General features: G+C 35.8%; 3 protein-coding genes across 5 annotated transcripts; 2 read left to right on the top strand and 1 right to left on the bottom strand.

Moving 5' to 3' along the window:
- Positions 1 to 986: 986 nt before the first annotated feature.
- On the top strand, positions 987 to 4,256 carry G3PP1 (putative glycerol-3-phosphate transporter 1). The gene is made up of 3 exons (XM_011078050.3): positions 987 to 1,151; positions 2,092 to 3,153; positions 3,236 to 4,256. The coding sequence occupies exons 2-3, from the start codon at positions 2,148 to 2,150 to the stop codon at positions 3,790 to 3,792; spliced, it is 1,563 nt and encodes a 520-aa protein (XP_011076352.1). The 5' UTR covers positions 987 to 1,151; positions 2,092 to 2,147; the 3' UTR covers positions 3,793 to 4,256.
- Positions 4,257 to 7,588: 3,332 nt separating this feature from the next.
- LOC105160600 (uncharacterized) lies at positions 7,589 to 8,046 on the bottom strand. The gene has a single exon (XM_020693081.2). It carries the CDS (start codon positions 7,806 to 7,808, stop codon positions 7,632 to 7,634), a length of 177 nt encoding a protein of 58 aa, XP_020548740.1. The 5' UTR covers positions 7,809 to 8,046; the 3' UTR covers positions 7,589 to 7,631.
- Positions 8,047 to 9,391: 1,345 nt separating this feature from the next.
- On the top strand, positions 9,392 to 17,600 carry RIN2 (RPM1 interacting protein 2). Of its 3 annotated transcripts, none has more exons than XM_011078046.3 (13): positions 9,392 to 9,583; positions 10,478 to 10,911; positions 11,183 to 11,260; positions 12,798 to 12,884; positions 12,968 to 13,089; positions 14,148 to 14,244; positions 14,329 to 14,434; positions 14,990 to 15,147; positions 15,277 to 15,414; positions 15,496 to 15,563; positions 15,655 to 15,882; positions 16,326 to 16,671; positions 17,257 to 17,600. In XM_011078046.3, the coding sequence occupies exons 2-13, from the start codon at positions 10,672 to 10,674 to the stop codon at positions 17,311 to 17,313; spliced, it is 1,725 nt and encodes a 574-aa protein (XP_011076348.1). In that variant the 5' UTR covers positions 9,392 to 9,583; positions 10,478 to 10,671; the 3' UTR covers positions 17,314 to 17,600. The 3 variants fall into 3 exon arrangements, with proteins under 3 accessions (XP_011076348.1, XP_011076349.1, XP_020549016.1); XM_011078047.3 differs by lacking the exon at positions 9,392 to 9,583 and adding an exon at positions 9,645 to 9,663; XM_020693357.2 differs by lacking the exon at positions 9,392 to 9,583 and adding an exon at positions 10,235 to 10,253.
- Positions 17,601 to 18,844: the final 1,244 nt, after the last annotated feature.

Here is an 18,844-nt window from a genome sequence, read left to right as displayed (position 1 = left end):
ATAATTTGTTAGTATATTTTATTCTTCACATAATTGACGTAAAAAACTGATATAATTTTTCAGGGTAAATTGCAATGAGTTTTCATGAGATTTATTATAATTATAAATATCCTTTTATTATTTGAATCACAGAGCCAAACGGACACCAACAAAACAAACACAAAGTAAAGAACATTGCACGTTGAATTGTTGCGTTCCCAATATGAAAAGCACTATAAGGGAAAAGTTGGAGATGCTGAAATATATTCTATAATTTCATCAATATGCTATAAATATAGGGTAGGTCTTAATGGAGGTGTACATTAAGTGTTGGGCTATAATTAAGTAGTTTATAAATATTTTAAAATTTATTTATTAAATTATTTAATACAATCAATTATATTAGCATCCGATAATGAATTTTAATAAAAGTACAGATGAAGTTGTCGTGATTACATTTTTTGATAATGTTGTTAATTCTTTGACAATTTTTCTGTACGGATATGAAAGGGTTGTTAAACGTGTTTTTGACATATTATATTTTCTTGATAACTCCAAATGATGAAACCTTTGACATAAAACAAAATTATTAATGAAAACTTATCGATGTTAAGCCGTATTTATTAATCTCTGCGGACTAAATTTAAGAAATTTTATTACCTCATTTAAGATTAATATTTGTCGCGCGTAAAATATTCAGTAGATTATGATGTAAGTAATTTAAATATAATACAGAATCGTATTTGGATACAAGGATTTGATGAAAGAATTAATGATTTGATATTGGGTGGATTTGAAATAATTTGAATTGGGGTTTCAAAATTTAAATTTATTATGATAAAGAAGCTATTTGAATAAATTTTAATGAAATAATTACCCACAATGAGGGGCATATATGTCAAATAAGGAAAAATGAAAATGGGTGAATTAAAAGATTGACAAGGGTATATTTGGAAATCAATATTCAGTGTCTCCAGCTTTAAATAAATGAAACCTCCATTTGCATTCGGCTCTCAGTATCAGCTACTTTGAGAGAAACGTGAGCCATTTTTCGTTCGCTAAGCGAACTGCGAAGAAAAGGAGAGGAAATACGAAAAATTCAGAGAGATTTTGGAGTAGGAGGCCTGAATTCTCTCAGAGCAGGAGATAAGGTTGAGCTCAGGCGAGTCCAGGTAAAGCATTTCATCCATGAATCCATGCTCATGGTTTTTTTTCATTATATTTTGCTTTTTTTCTTTCAACTTTTGTTTTTCAGAAATTTTTGAGCAATTATACGAGTTTTCTAGCATTCATTTCTGAGTAGTATGTGGTGTGGGATTCATTCCTTTTTTTGGTTGCTTTTCCGAATCTCTTTCTCCGTGGTTCTTGAGAATTTATTTGCCTGTTGCACCCTGGAATCAGAATTCATTTTCTCGTTGACGTTATGAATCTGTTTTTTTGAAAATTTGTCGTCGTTCTCCGTTCTGCAACATGTTCCTGGAATTTATTTTTCAGGCTGATGAAGGGTGCAGAATTATGGTTGATTAATTCTGGGTCTAGTTGGTTTCCTTTTTCTTTTCCCCCTGGTTTTTTATTCTTTTTCTTGTTCGTATGTAAGTTTCCTGCTACAGAACAACAATATGGATTGGTCAATTTTTAGAGAACGAATTTTTCCTCTTTTTTGGGTTTAATATAGTCGTGAATGATCGGGATAAGATTACCTATATTTGTTAGTGTATGTGTGTGTGTGAAGCAAATGCTCTGTCAAGATTTTTTAGTACAGAAGACTGGTAAGCCCAGAATTTTTCCGGGAATATAGGGGGAATACTTTGACTTGCAGCTCAAACAATTGTCTGAATTGCTGTATTTTAAGCTAAATTTTCGGAGTCATCCCTTAGACCAAAATGGTTGACTTTTAACGAGCAGAGATTTATTCCAGAATTTTACATTATATAACATGAATTTCATATGCCCCACCTGAATATTTTTCTCTCTTGTTGTTCAATATTTTCTATGGGTTTTAAATTTCGAAGATTTTTTTTCTTTTCAATTAAATTAGTTATATAAGCAAACCTTTCTATTTTTTATGTTTGATTTCGAGTCCTTAATTGTGATTGTTTCGTCCTGTTTCAGGTTCCCAGTTCTCTGTCTGCAGAAGAGGGGCGAAGTTGCTTTTAAGCTATTAATCAATGGGTTCAATTGCAGAACCACCGCCAGAAGTAAATTACAGCAAGCCCCTAGGAATCCGATTTATAGAGTACATAAAAAGATCGGCCATTTCTTACAAGACTCATCAAGCCATTGTCCTTATAGTAACCTTCTTCGCTTACTTGACCTACCATGCTACTAGGAAAACAACGAGTGTTGTAAAAAGTGCTCTTGATCCCCAGTCTCCCGATCTAGACTTGAAATCGCCCTTCTCGTGGAGAAGGGCTTATTCTCACAAGCCATTAGAAAGCACTAGGAATTCATGGGTTCTTGGAGCTGGTTGGGCGCCGTTTAATGGTGCTGATGGAACAGCATTGCTTGGCGAGCTTGATGTTGCTTTCCTCTTTGTGTATGCTGTGGGGATGTTCTTTTCTGGGCATGCAGGAGATAGGATGGATCTCAGAATTTTTCTAACTATAGGGATGGTCGGAACTGGTTTGTTTACGGCCCTTTTTGGTATTGGATACTGGGCGAACGTCCACTTATTTTATTATTATTTGATCGTCCAAATGCTTGCTGGCTTGTTCCAATCTACTGGATGGCCCTCAGTCGTTGCGGTAGTTGGCAATTGGTTTGGTAAGAAGAAGAGAGGACTTATAATGGGTATCTGGAATGCTCATACATCTCTTGGTAACATTACCGGTTCTGTGGTTGCTTCAATATTGTTGAAGTATGGATGGGGTTGGTCCATGGTTGTCCCTGGTTTAGGAATTGCTTTTGTGGGCATGGTGCTGTTCTTTTTCTTACCGGTTAGCCCTGAGTCTGTTGGAGCTAGTATGGATGACGATGAGTTGCTGTCTCCCAGGAAAGAAGGAGAGGAAGTAACAGAACCATTGTTGAGAGCAAAGTCAGATGATAAGGATGCTGTGGGATTCCTAGAAGCATGGAGAATTCCTGGGGTTGCCCCCTTTGCACTTTGTCTTTTCTTTGCTAAATTGGTGGCGTACACATTCCTCTACTGGCTACCATTCTATATTAGCCATACAGGTACATGAAATTTCCCAGTTTAAGATCTTTTCAGTGTTTTTATGTCACCTAAGCTCATTGTATTTCGTTCTTGTTGCTGCAGCTATTGAAGGGAGATACTTATCGAACGAGGAGTCTGGAAACCTCTCGACGTTATTTGATGTCGGAGGGGTGGTTGGTGGGATCCTGGCAGGCCATATTTCTGATCGTTTAGGTGCTAGAGCCATAACGGCAGCGAGTTTCATGTACTGTGCCATTCCAGCTCTCTTCTTCTACAGAAGCTACGGGCACGTCTCGATGACTCTAAACATCATACTCATGTTGATCACGGGCATGTTTGTGAATGGGCCTTATGCTCTTATAACGACTGCAGTTTCGGCTGACCTGGGAACACACAGCTCATTAAAGGGCAACTCGAAAGCACTAGCCACAGTTACCGCCATTATAGATGGAACGGGCTCTATCGGGGCTGCCATTGGACCATTGCTAACAGGATATATTTCAACTAAGAGCTGGAGTGCTGTTTTCACAATGCTAATGGGTGCAGCCCTGATAGCTGGTCTGCTTCTAACGAGGCTGGTTGTGGCTGAGGTGGCTGCAAAGATTCAAGGGTTGAGGTCAGAGCTAACAAGGTCGAGGTCTCCCGAAACAGAAGTATAGTTGTTCTAAGGTGCCGTAAATGTTCTGATTGCTTACAACTAAATGTCATCAATTATCTCTTTGATGAGTTACTGCAGTCGATATGATTGAAGAAATGGTAAAAGACTTGAGAGTTTGCTATCTCAGAAAGAAGAAGGTGTTTTATATCCATCCTTCTTCATGGTTTGAAATTGTGATGGGAAGAAGTAGTGGTTCACTTGTTTTTCACTTGTAAAACATGGCTTCGTTGTATATTCTTGTATGAATATGGGTTTGGCCATCGTCCCCCAAGAAAAGGCTAGAGGAAATGATTATCAAGATTTGCAGATTATCATGTGTTTGTTTGTCTGATAGAAGGATTAATTGTACACATCCGTCCAATTCGATGTCTTTTTTCAGTTGTGATTTGGATGTGATGTGCATTATTGTATCAAACTACTAGAACTCAAACGTACTGATTAAGTGGGTATTTCCCATTTCTTTTCCTTGTGTAGTTGGATGCCCTTGTGAGACTTCGAGGAGCTGTTCTTGTAGTCGGTCCCTCTTTCAAGAACTTGAAAGGTTGTTTTACAACTGAATTTGAAGCTCAACTATTCATCGAAAATGATATAGTTATTTGAGATCCAGTGTTCCTCTCTTTCTCTCCTCTCTTGATTGCTTTCTCTTGTCAAATTCTTGCATTTTTCAGCGTCCGTTTTCTTGTAATCTAAGAATTAGGTGAGTAGAGACTGGACCACTCCATTAAATATTTTAGGTCCCATTCGACATGTATATTTTGTAGAGGCAAGTACAATTCAAGTTCCTCACCACTGCAACTTGAGTGTTAATACCAACAGCATAGCCCTGAGACCGGGATTCTACATTGTGAACAAGGAAAGAAATTTATAAATAACTCTACAAACAATATTTCAAACTACTTGGATTAATTCATGAGAAAGAAGCACATAAGCCCCAACCCTGCTTCACTCTGGTATTGATAAAGTCTGAAAAGCAGCAATATTTTGAAGAAACTGGATATACAACACAATGATTTATTACACAATGTGAAACTTTGAAACTCAAACATCAAGCTTTAAAGATCCGTGGGCCCTTTCTTGAACTCAATCAAGCTTTCTTGAAGGGATTAGCTTTCGGATCAAAACAGCCCCTTCAGGAAGATACTGATGTTGAATAATTAATTTTGTCAATGCAGATAGAAGGTTACAGAAAAATAAAGCTACGGCTTTGAATGATTCTGGTATTTCACACTCTTGAAGGACCTGTTAAATCAGTCTCAACTTGACATAACAAGAAGTCGTTTTCCAAACCCAAAGGAAACAAAAAAACGCTTTCTCTAATATTTTGGGGAAAATACCAGAAGGGCCTTTATCCAGAAAGTTGTGTGTATATTAACAATACATCAAAACCACAACTTATCATACCTACATCCAATTAGTGAAGCCTTGTTTTGTTTAACAGAAAAGTCCTTGTGCTCTGGCTTTTCCTTTCTCCAAAACTATATGCAGCTCTAGTTCCAAACTTCTAATGCTTCTGCAGATCTCGTCTCTCTATTTTTCTCTGTTGCAACAATAGAAAGGTAATCACCCTTTTAGTAAAATGCATGTCTAAATGGTTGGGATAAAGGCAATCCGCATGCGTGCAAATTGATGAACTAATAAAACCATGATCCGCAAAATTGCAATTTAATACAGCAATGGTACGGAAAGAGCTGAGGAGAGGAAACAAACTCGAACGTTTGTGGCAGTTTTAAATTTGAAATGTTATATCATTCACAAAAAGTTAAAAAGTAACAAATCACAAAATCAATTGACTTGCTCCAACTAACAATTTGGTTGTGAAGGTGTGAAGAATGATTTTGGACATTTTATCACAAGAAGCCTTGACCTTTGAATATTAAAGTTTGGATCTTAATTTCTTTCTCTAATTCCTATAAAACTTTAGTATTCCAAAGAAACTCTAGGTGAAATTTCTAATATACAATTTCCAATAAGCAAGATGGCTCCCAGAAAGTAAATTCATTAATACGAAGCCGCAGAAAGGCAGCAAACAACAAATCTATCAAACTGAGAAAATACTTTAGAAGAGAACTCGGACAACTGTTTCTGAAATGAGTATTGTTATACCTAACTTAGGACCCCATGATTACACCAGCATAGATCATATATTTGTACATGTCCCACAAGGAGTATGATACAACAGGACAGTATACTGAATACAAGAGCAAGTGCAGGTGTACTGCAGCATCACATTCTCTGCCTACTCAGTCCATTATCATTTGATTCTAGGAGTAACTTTGACTTATTCAGGATCAGTATAAGTCATAACAAATCTTCAAGTTTTCAAGGACATTTCTTCCTGTCGAACAAGGCCACAACCTTTCTCCTTGATCCTTTATTTGAGCCAACTTTTCTAGATCTTGCAAATCTAGATTCTGATATACTACCAAAACTCTAATAGTCCAGAGCACAAATTCATGTTTTTTTATAATATCTTACCAAGAATCGGCATTTTCTGGAGAAATGAAGCCGACAAAGACAAAAGTTATGTCCTTCGAGTTACCTCATCCTTTTCCGGTTTCCAACATCAATTGAAGCTTAGCATGTCAAGCTCGCTAGGTTTCCTGTAGATTTTATTCTCTACCAACTAAAAGAAAAAAGAGAGCAATAACCAACCAGAAAGCAAAGCAATAAAGGCTCCAAGAAGATGAATCCTATTCAAACTAGTAAATAAGCCATGGATGCCTCAAATCCTAGCTCTCTAATGTAAAATGAGAAACCCAAACAAATTACCAATTTGTTTGGTCCATAGATTTTGATGAGGAAAGGAAAATGTTAGGAAAAAAGGAATTATGAAATCAAAAGAATATAGATTTCAGGTTTCTTTAGTTTTCTCGGACCATAAGTTGAGATAAAATGGGAAGAAAGAAGGTGAGTGTTGGAAGGAGAGATGACCATATAGACTTTTCTCTCATTTTTCCCAAGTTACACAATATTTTCGCTCAAGTTTTCTTTTCCTCAGTATGTTCCTTAGTATGCAAACAACCAAAGTTATCTTCTCTAGGTGTTTTCTTTTCTTTTACTCGCAAAATACTTGTAACAAACATAGCTTACAAGATCAATAAAGAGAAGAAATTGACATACTAGCTGTCGAAAACTCTTGAAACTAAATGCTGTGCTCGATGCTGCGCACTTGGAAAATGGCTATAGAAGAATTTCCCCATTACTTCAATCAACTACACTGACTGTCATGTATCAGGCAGGCACATTATTTAAGATCCAGGGGACTTCAGTTATTATATGGAGCAAACGATATCCTGCCATGTTGTAAACGCGAGTAAAACTGAGAACTTATCATGTCATTCCACTAGGTGAAGACATGTTGCAATAGGAATAAATTTATAATCTCAAGATTTCCAACTCCAGTCTTAAATTCTGAAACCACCCTGTTATTGTATTTCCGAGTTTCTATCCATGCTAACAACTCAAATAGCACTTCTACCCAACACCAAAGGAAAGGGATCCCACTTATCCCCTCCAACACCTTATGGCCACGGCTAATGGGCGAACTTGACTGAACCTCATGCCAGTGGCATACGTTTTCAATGCATTCGTGTTCAATATAATCCTATCACATAGCAAATCACTCAATCAAATTCTTATCCTGAACAATCTAAAACTAGCCACAACGCAGTCATTGTTCAATGAACTTGGCGGAGCGCTTGAAATACAATAAAGTCAACAAACATCAGGTTTATCCACAAAACTAAATGAAAATGATTTCTAAAAAAAGGAACAGAAAGAATTCTTCGAGGGAACACCTGTAATCAAGTCAATCAAGTTCAGCCCCGCCGAGGGGGAGTGTCATACGGCGTCATCGCCAGGCTTCTTAGGCTTGCGGTATTTTTCTTCCACTTGCTTGGCAGTAAAAAGGGCCTCGTACACGACCTTCTTGATATTGGGAACCTTGTAATTCTGGGCTATGTAAATTCCGCAGACTGTTCCCGCAATGAAGGAGAAGCTGCTTCTTATTATGCCCATCTCCCACTGCACTATTGACTATTGTATTTCTTCTTCCTCGGTAGAATAACAGCAGCAAACAGAGATCAGGGTTTTGCTTTCTTCTGGGTTCTCACCACTTTGTTTTGTCTAACGATTCGAGAGCAATCTAGAAAATGGCCAATTCCCCCGGAATCGTCCGCCCCGCGCAGCTCGGCTGTTTCCGCTTGATGGTGTCTGATAAAATGCCAGTGGTTGCTAAAGCCGTGTTTGGAAGCTTCTAATGCCACTTCTTTCACTTAATTAATTCAAATTAATATTATTTCAAAGAGTAGCCAATCTTGTTTTCCTTTATAATTTAGTTTAGATAATGAATAATTAACAACATTTTTTATTTATTGTATATTTTAGTTAGTTTTATTGTATAAAATATCATAAATTGTTGACATTATTTTTATTTTAAAATATGCTTCTCTTATATGTAGGCACTAATTTTTAGTAAGAGAATATATTATTTATACCCACTATTATTTTACCTTTTTTTTACACATTTCTCTAATTTTAAATATTATTAACTTGTAATATTATTCGAATAATATTATATAAAAAGAAACAAATATAAAAGTAATAGAATGTATATCAATCGTTTTTTAAGTGCCTACATTAATATCTATCAATAATTTGTGACACGTTTTATGTGTATGCAAATTCTATAATATTATCTAAAATAAACTATTTATTATTAGATTAAATACACTTTGTGTCTCTGAATATGCATTTTATCTTATTTATACCCTTAAAGTATGATAGGTAACAAAAATATCCTGACAAAATAATTTGACATTGATAAGATAAAAATATCATTCCCTTATACTTTTTTTTTATTCTATTTTCTAAAATATGTTTTATTAAAATATCTCTCGAAACTATTTTTAGTGATATAAATTTTTACTCATATTTTATTTTAAAAATGATATTTATAATTTATAATTTTTTATAAATTATGAAACGTAAAGAAATGTTTATAAGCTCAATATATGCAAATATATTTTATAAAGTAAATAAATTATGTGGGTTAATTTCACTTTTATACCCAAATTTATTAACTTATAAATTTTATTCAATTACATGTCCACATACTAAAAATATATATAGAATATTATATATTAACTATCTTATAAATTTACAGATTTTACAGTATATATAAGTTCAATTTAATATTTTAAATTTGTATTAAAAATTTACTTTTATAAAAAGTTCAATATGTATAACAACACACTAAAAAATTATATAAATTATTTACGAGTTGTGTAAAAAATATAAAAATTATAAATTCATGGGAATTTGTCGGGCATGATAATTTTCATCAGTCCCGATAGACGCGTCTCACGCTCGTCCCGTTGCTATTACTAATTACATTAACACCTTTAAAAAAAATATATCTATAATTTCCAAAAAGTAAAAATATTTACTCAAAAGAGTTTAATTTAGTGGTAAAATTATAGGCATAAAAAATTGTAAAATGGGAGAGAAAAGAAAGCAGGGGCATGGAGATGGAGGGGTGGGTAAGGGTAACTACCGATTCCAAACAAGAGATTTAAGTAAAGGACAAAATAAAGGTAGATAGATAATTCTGCTTGCAGAATCTCGTTCTGATATTTTTATATTTTTACTCCCATAATAAAATATATATACAACAAAATTTACCCGCAATTACCTTTTCCCGCAAAAAGTCTCTCATCTCCGCATAAAAACAGAGAAAAAGATCACAGATTTCTACTTATCTGCCGACGCCTTCAAATTCTCCTTTTGTAATTGTAAGCAATTTTTGTTGAATCTTGTTGTTCTCGTTTTTGTTTCGTAGAATTCGCACGTATTTGGGTATTTACTCGTATAGGTATGCCGACTGATTCGTGCGTTGATTCGTTACTGTTGTAACTGTTTAATGTTTATGATTCAATCAGTTTCTGTTTCTTTTTTGTCGATTTTTTTGATGCCTTGTTGTTTTCTGATGGTGTGAATGTTGTGTAGAATTTTGCATTTCGTTCTTAGGGTTTGACTTGCGTGCTCCCCGTTTTGACTGTTGTGGAATGAGGTCTCTAATCAGAAAACTCAGTGTTGTCTGCTAGCAAATTAGTTTGAATTCTGTGGGAATTTATGGAGAATTAATGTTTTTCTGCAGGCCTGGGTTTGTTTTTTGTGCTTATGCAATAATGCTTGTGTGAATGGAAAATGTTATGGTTATCTTATTTATGTTTAGAGTTAAAAATGGATTCCACGATACCAAAACATGGAAAGAAGAGGAAAATGCAGTAAAATAAATTTCTTGAGTCAGGGTAACCATACTCTAAAATCTAAATTTTGAATTGATATGCATATTTTAGTCTCTAAGGATTCTTTTTCAGTATCACATCTTGCAGCTGCTTCTCATTGACTGAAGAGTAGATATCGACATAGTATTGGATTCAGTTCGTTATGGTTGGTAATGTACGTGTAAGGCTGTGGTTTTTAATATCCTTAAAACTTTTCTATTTAATGTTTTGACTTCATTTTCTGCAATTTGACTGCTCTTTTGCTTTATTATAACGAAAATGCTAGAAAAACAAGTAACAGTTTGTCATTCTGAAATCTGAAATTCGGAAGGGTTTTACTCCTCTTTATGCATTTCTCATCTTCTGATCTGATCTTGAACTATCTGGCTCATTTTGCAGGAGCTATTGTTGCGGACTGATGTTCTCTAGATAATATGAAGGGATCTCCCTTGAAACTTTTTAACTAATCTCTGTTATGTGCTTCTGAGTTGCTGATACATTATGGTTGGTTTTGTGGAGGAGGGACAATGCTGAATTTACTCTCATGAAAAATTTGGAATTTGGCTTTGGGAGAAGAACTGTATATATTTCCCATGGGTGTGAACTTCTTGTCCATTTCTGTGGTCTGTACCGTTATGAGCCTCATTGGCCTCCAGTATTGGACAGATATGTCACTTGAAAAATATAAATCAGATGGTTTGATTGTTGATGATTTTATCAATTCGGAGGATGCAAGCCATGCCTTGGAGCTGCTATTGGGTTCATACACCACTCTTGCATTGGTGGCCAGTTTTGCACTTAATGTATTTATCTTGATAATTTTAAGCCTGAAGGTAATTTTCTCCAACCTATCTGATTAATTTAATTTCTATTTTTTTTTTCACTCTATTGAAATGGAATGGACCGAATGGCACACCATTCGGTGTTGAAACTAGTCTTATTGTATTAAGTCTTTAAAATCTTGTTGGAGGTTATAGCATTCTGTTTGAATCTGCGGGAATTTATTGATATTTCTGCTTTGTCATGGTCATTGTTTAAATCTGTATTGTCGGGGTTCTTCAGCAAACAATAAGAATGCTCACACACTTGCTCTTTCTATTGCAGACAATATTCTTTTCAGAGTTGTATACATCTGAGATACGGAAAATGCTTGAACGGCTCCTTAATTATGTCATTTACAAGGTAATTCAGCTGCATTATACTTTAAATTACAGCATGATTTTTCTGCTACACGTAATCAGGTTTGGAGCTGTATTCATTTGTTTGCTTTTCTTTCTTGGAAATATTTTTCTATGCCAGGAAGATTGTATGGTTTAGATATGTCCTATGGATGCTACACTGTTTTTCTTTTTCCTTGGGTAACTATTGGGAAGCATATGCTACTTTGGGATGGGGATGATTACTTTTTCATGCTTCAAGTAGGGGACAAAGAAAAGCACTCCAGTCTCCATGTTAATTTCAGATAGATGCTTAAAATTTTTTATGGTTATTCGCCAGATTGTTATTTTTCCGATCATTTATGATCAGATATTAGATTTCTTTGAGCTTATTTTTCTCTGGATATTCTCGAGATTGTAAATTCTCAAAATTCATTTAATGCTTTAACTGTATTATCTCTAGCAATTAGATTTCTTTGAGCTTACTGTGTACCCCTGCTTCCTTTATCCACAATTTCATACCAAAATTGCATTGCTCCTTGAGGCTAGGCTGTGGAGACCAGCTAAAACTTTGTCTTTCTCCACCTGCGAAATTGTTTGTTGACCACAATGATCTCTATGTATCAACCATGAGATTAAATTAAGTCGATGAGCATGCACCTTATTGAAAAAGATTTGTGACCTTGCTTTGGTTCTCCACTCTGCCTTTCCTCTTTCGTTTATGTGTTGTCATTTCAAATATCTCTTCACCTTCCCTTTCTTTCTTTTTGGTAATTTTACCAATTGTTATTTGTTAACTCAAAAGGTAATAAAAGCTTTGATTAGTACAATGCCTTATCTCATTGTTATATCTGGTGGGCTGTATGGATCCTATTTGTACACTTTGCTTAGTGAAAGGCCATTGTGAAGTTTTAAGAACAACTTCTGTCCTTTGTAATTACCTCATTGCTTGAATTTTTTTTGTAACCTCTTTTCTAGGATACCAAAAATACCAGTTCAATTACTATTAGAAGTATTTGAGTATGCCTCAACCATTTCAATCATTTATCCGTGAATTTTTCTTCACTGGTTTCCACCACCCAAAATGTACTTCTTCTTCCTATTTTTCCATCTCACTGAAAAGCCTTCACTGTCATAGTTCCACAGAATAGGGCACGGGGGGTTTTTGGTTTTGTTTTTTCAATAAATTTTGGTGGCATATTTCATAGTTCCACAGAATAGGGCATGAATTTGGTTGATGACTTTTTCCTGTGGAGAAGACGCACAAATGCACTTCACAAGCCTTGTCAACACAGTTGGGTACTGGTCTAAGTGGCCCTAAATGCGTAAGCTCATGTCCACAAGTAGGAGCACCCTAACTCCATAATTACTATCATGCATGGTTTTGCAGCTTGAATCAGTGAAGTTGAATGCTAAGTGTGGTTGAATTGAAATTTGATAATTGTACCTGTTTGACTAACCAAGTTACCAAATATACATGATTGTATCTTTTTGTCCTCTGGATAATCTTGTTTTACAGTTGTTTGCGTGTTCAAGAGCTGTGATTGATTAGCTTTTTACAGGGAACTTTTCTTCCCTTAGTAGTCCCACCAACAGTATTTCAAGCAGGACTATGGTCAACTTGGTTAGGTGTGCTTTGTTTCTTGAAGGTATTCACTGAAATTATGCAAGCAGATATAGGCTTTATGTGATTGCTTATATTTGATGGAATTTATTCATGCACATTGAACAGATGTTTCAAGCTTTGGCTAGGGATCGTCTTGAACGATTGAATGCTTCTCCTTCTGCTACTCCATGGACATACTTCCGTGTATATTCTGCGCTGTTGCTTGTTCTCTCTGTTGACTTGCTCTGGTATTTGCTAGTGCAATTGCTATTTAATTTTATTTTCATTAGAACAAAAGTTAATCTTGTATTTGAGTTGAAGAACATGAAATGGTTGGCCATGACAGTGCAAACAATCTTAAGAAAGTATTGTGTTGTGTGGGATAGAAGTTTCCCCCAAATTTGCTCTATTCTCTCTATGTTTACTAGTTGTTAGGGTTTATTTATTACACAAGTATGTAAAATGCAGGTTATTTTCTCTGTAGCTATATCCTTAAGAGCTTCCTTGAGGAGCTTTACTATACCATTATTTTTATGTAAGAAAGGAAGCAACTTCACCTTTCAGAAGAATCTCTCAATAAGCTTCATGTTGTGTGTGCTCCTCCCAGCCTGTTCGTGTTGAGGCCATTAAAATCCATCTCAGCACCCTGTCCTGTCAGTAGTTCTTTTGTTCCTTATTTTCTATTTCACCCTTTCCTTTATTCTTGGCATAAAACACCTCCATATTTCCCAATGATTTTGATAATGCTTCCTTTGCACTTCTCTCGAAATGTATTATTTCTTGTGGGCAAACCTATTTAGTTCCATCCAGTCTCATGATGCCACCAATTTTCTTGTTTCTTGATCTGTCACTTGGTTTCAAGTTGCCTTCTGCTATGGGCGAACATGTCAAGATGCTGTAATCTTGCATGCTTGATATATTCTTGAATGAAGACCCATATTCCATTTTTAATTGTATACTGGGTGCACAGTTTGTAGTTGTAGATTAAGGGGTGCTTTTCAATATACAGAAATCCTTGGACAAATTCATTTAATTAGCCATACAGGCAAGAGAGTACCTAACTTCTGGGACTTTAGATATGTGGAGTGATAATTGGTGGTGACTTTAGTACATACCTTGCTAATTCCTAGCATACATGTCCGTTGTGCATGTATGGATTTCTTCAATTTCTTGCAATAAATGTTATAGTTTCCTACACCAAATATTGACCCAGGCCCAAACTTTTCAAGTTAATCTGCACACAAGTCTATGCTTTCTTTATGTGGGCTTACCCAAAACTTCTAACTAATTTCATCTGTTATTCCAGGATATTGCTGTGTCTGACAATACACAATGCAGCAAGTTCATCAATGTTTCTGTTGTTATTTTTTGAGCCTTTAAGCATTGCTTTTGAGACGTTGCAGGTAATGCTGGCTTTTTCTAGAACTGACGGCATTATCATATGCAGCTCCCATCGTTGCTGACAGTTTGCTATCTTTAACCTGTAGGCCATTGTGGTTCATGGGTTTCAGTTGCTTGAAATATGGTTGCATCACTCGGCAGTAGATGGTGCAAGTTGCCGATTATCAAAAATTTTTGATGTATCCCCTGCTGGTAAGTTTCAAAGTTCTCTTCAATTGCCTTTTTAGTATAGCTATTTTTGTTTAAAATTAATTAGGGTTTTATATTCCAGAGTTCCATTTCCATCTTTGAAGAAACATATTTTTGTTATAATCAGGTCTTCAATGAAAAAGTTGTTGCTGATTTTCTTTTAATTTTCCAAATTGCTGCTTCTCTGCATATAAGTTTGTTTCTGTGAAGCAGAAGTAAACTTATATATCCACATGCAGTTAATACAAAACTGTTACCACATTAGGTGTCATGCTGAAGTGGACAGCTTCGAAAACAATTTTTCTGGTGCTTTAGAGTTTAGCTTGTATCTGCTGATGTTGAAAGAGGGAATGGCCTACTTTTGATGTGGAACTTTTTGATAGAATGCCAGCAGATATTGGAGCTTTCCATTTGCAATTCTCTTTTATCATTCTTTTTGGAAAAAAAATTCATTCTGGCTTGTATCCCATGTGCATAATTACATTTGTCCTATACTACAGCTAGTCGTGATCCAATATGTTGCCATTTAGTTCTCTGATGCTGCACTTTTTGTCCTAGGTTCCTTGGGGGAATGGAAAGGCATCCTCATCCGGAATTTTGGCTTTTTCCTTGACATGATGACAATGTTAATGGCTCTAGCTCACTATCTGCACATTTGGTGGCTTCATGGCATGGCATTTCATCTTGTTGATGCTGTCCTTTTCCTGAATATCCGTGTAAATGTTCTCTCTAATTACTACTGCATTTACAATCCATGTAATCCCTTTGATCATGTTGTTATGCAGGTGTATCTTATTATCCTCCTCATTTGTTGTCTGTACTTATAGTACCTCTTACTGTTTTAGGCCCTTTTAAGTGCAATTTTGAAACGTGCTAAAGGTTTCATCAAACTACGTATAGCTCTGGGAACCCTTCATGGGGCCCTTCCTGATGCTACATCTGAGGAGCTCCGAGCATATGATGATGAGTGTGCTATTTGTAGGGTAATTTTAACTAATGTTTTTCTTCCATATCTCATATAGTTTATTCAATATCCAAGCATGTGATACATTGAAAATTGGCAGGAACCGATGTCAAAAGCGAAGAAGCTGTCTTGTAAACATCTTTTCCATCTTGCATGCTTGAGGTCTTGGTATGTTGGTATAAGCTGCTGTCTTGTAAACATATTCTTTGTTGTAATTTATTTATTCTAAGATGTAAAATTTTTATTGATCCAATAACAGGTTGGACCAGGGTTTAAGTGAGAGTTACTCTTGCCCCACTTGTCGGAAGCCACTTTTCACGGGCAGACCTGAGAATGTGGTCAACACCACGGCTGCAGAAATTTCAAGAGATGAGCAACTTGCTCGTCAAATGAGTACTGGACTTGATAGGCCAAATCTTCCTGGTCATAATACGCATCCTGGAGTCTTTAATAACCCGTCACAGAATACAGAAACTGGTGATTGGAGGTCTGGTTTGCTCTTGGTGTCAATTCATTCACTTGGACCTTTTCTTTATTAATGTGAAGACGAGTACTTGTTATTTATTTAGCTGGGAGGAAGATAGCAGATGCCACTAACTTTATTATTCTTATTGCTGTGACTGTAGGGTTTCTCTGTCATATTATCTAATGTTCTTATTTCGGAACAAAGTTCCTAAATTTAACAAGAACATAAGTTCAACAAGAAAAGGTTGGGTACTGGAATGGGCATAACTGAATGCTGGTTTTATAGCAAGTTTCATGCGATTAATTTACTAAATATGGGTACATGTTGACTGGTGCATCTCACTTTTTTGCTTGTATACTTTTGGTTTCTGATTTGGCCTGCTCTGTCCACCAACTTTTCTTCATTCAGAGTTTAGAATTAATGGTAGTTCTTTCTGCTTTCCTTTGCGCTCCTTTTCCTTATAGGAGGAGCGGAATTGATTCAAGTTGGTTGGGTTTAGACGGAGCTGGACCATCTGGATTTAGTCGTGTTCAGATGGTAATGAGGCAACTTGCAGCTGTCGGAGAGACTTATGCCCAGACTGCCCTTGAAGATGCTGCATGGAGTCTGTTTCCTCCAAACTCCTCTCAGGCTAGTACATCCAGATCAGCCATCCCCCCTGCTGGTCCAATACGATATCCTAGAGATGCTGGTGGATTGCATGTAAGGTCGACATCAAGTGTTCCAAATGACAACTTAGCAAATATGATTGCCATGGCTGAAACAGTTCGGGAGGTGCTGCCCCACATCCCTGATGACATAATCTTCCAGGTATAAAGTTCAGCTCAATATTTATACTGAAGAGAATTTTCTGTCTGCATTATTTTAGATATTTCTCATGCCTTGTGACATCTAGCTTTACATCCTGATTCCAACTACTTGTCTTTCACATTAATATCTGTTGTTGTCATAATTTAATCCATGATTATTGGAATTGTACACTTTGTTGTTTTTTCTTCAGTAAACAAATTCCATTAAATACACGAAAGTATATGGATAAGCTACCCAATAGTCCCAGAAAATATATCTGGCGGCTGATTGCTACCAAACCAATTACACTTCGTGCCCATTTAGCAAGATCATGGGCATACACATTAGGATCTCTACGACGATAATATCAGAGAACGAGAATGATATTATTACATTAGGACCAACTATAATATAAGTCTAAAATGTTTCTTTCACAATTTCACAGAGAAACAATCATACTTGTTTGCATCATAAACTATGTGGCATACTTGTGGGTCTGATTGGTGGGATTCATGTTATCTTCAATATAAGACGGCCTCTTACACTTGCCTCTTTTCCCCTTTTCCTGAGAACCTTCTCATATTTTCAATTTACTGGTATTTGCAGGATTTGCAACGGACAAATTCTGTGACGGTCACTGTGAATAATCTTTTGCAAATGTGATGCTAATTGATCTTTTATCTCTAAAGTTCTTTTCTCTGAGACCTAGTGAAGGCTAAAAGCAGGTTCAGGCTCGGGATGCATGAAATTATCTGGTTTTGCGCCTTTTTGTGCATAAACCTATAAGCTTTACTGCTGTACATAGAAGCATCATACCAAAAACATTCCTTGGGGAAATGTGCAAATAGTTACTCTTGTAAGGAAATAAAATAATTTCACTCTGTATGAAACTATGAATGCCCAGACAAGTGGGCTTTTGTTGCATCACAATGGTGTATCAGCCTTGATCTTGTCTTGAGTATCCTTTGCGACGCCTTGACCTGTGGCTCATCCAATTGATTGTTACATCTGATCTCACTTGTAACTTCGTGATCAATGGCACAAAAGCTAATTTTCACAAAGATGGTGATCAAATTCCAGCATCTGAGAAATTTGTGAGAAAGTGGAATGGACAAAAGTAGATTGGTTTCATTTACTTTTATGTTGTTGAAGTATATAGTTTGCTTGGCTTTCAGAGCTTTCCAACTCTGATATCCTAGAGGTTTCTTCACATTTTATTGCATGGTATCCACTATCTTGTTCCTCGACTTTCTCTTTTCTCAACCTTTGATACAGATGAGATGCTAAAATATGCGCACATCCTACAACTGAGTCCGAATTTGAGTAGACCCCATTTTCTTGTCTGTACGAGTCTTCTCTTTCACAGTGCATGCTTTGATTTAGAGATTTATTTGTATTTGATTAGTTTTAATATGTTGTTAACTTTGACGAATGAATCATCTAATTGAACCGTATCTGTTGGAAGGATATTTATAGTACTTGTAAACAGTCTTTTTCATTATTTATTTTGGGATTTGTACATCAAATCTTAATCTTTTGTATTTATTTGACGCTGTTCCGATAGCTCAATAAGTTTTACCAAATGTTTGGGATTTGTACGTCAATTTACAAACATTTACAATAATTAATGGAGTTCAAAATAGTCTAACTCACCTAGTTTCAACTATAACTGTATCAGCACTACACATAGATAATAGCTAGATTCAACAAGCAATGGATTTGGATTTGGAGCTGCAAGTGCAAGTGGAAAGCAGATATCAAGGTTTGATATCAGATCCAAGAAAACATTAACTAGATGATTACAATTATATTCCTGCCAGGGATACGTCCTACATGATAGTTATAATTGTATATACTGTGCAACCTTAATTTTGACTCTATTAAACATTTCACTAAAACCAAATGAAATTAGTATTACATGAGTGAGGGTGAGAGTATAACACCATTCTCATATTTTAATACAAAAGAGATGCAGAAATGTTTCCAACTCTTTCATCTTACCAACATGTTGTGATTGGGACTTTTCCTAGGTGAAGCCAACACCTGAAAATCCTCTCATTTGTTTGTGGGGTACTACTACTCCCTACACCCCACTTACTTCTTTTCCAAAATGATGTCATGAAACGTACACACACCCACACACTACAACAAGTACATGAAACATCATGTTTCCCAAACAATGACTTCATTTAGA

The sequence above is a fragment of the Sesamum indicum genome, linkage group LG4, assembly GCF_026168435.1.
Source record: "Sesamum indicum cultivar Baizhima isolate 11 linkage group LG4, ASM2616843v1, whole genome shotgun sequence".
Classification (NCBI taxonomy): Eukaryota; Viridiplantae; Streptophyta; class Magnoliopsida; order Lamiales; family Pedaliaceae; genus Sesamum; species Sesamum indicum.
This window is presented reverse-complemented; position numbering and strand designations above follow the sequence as displayed.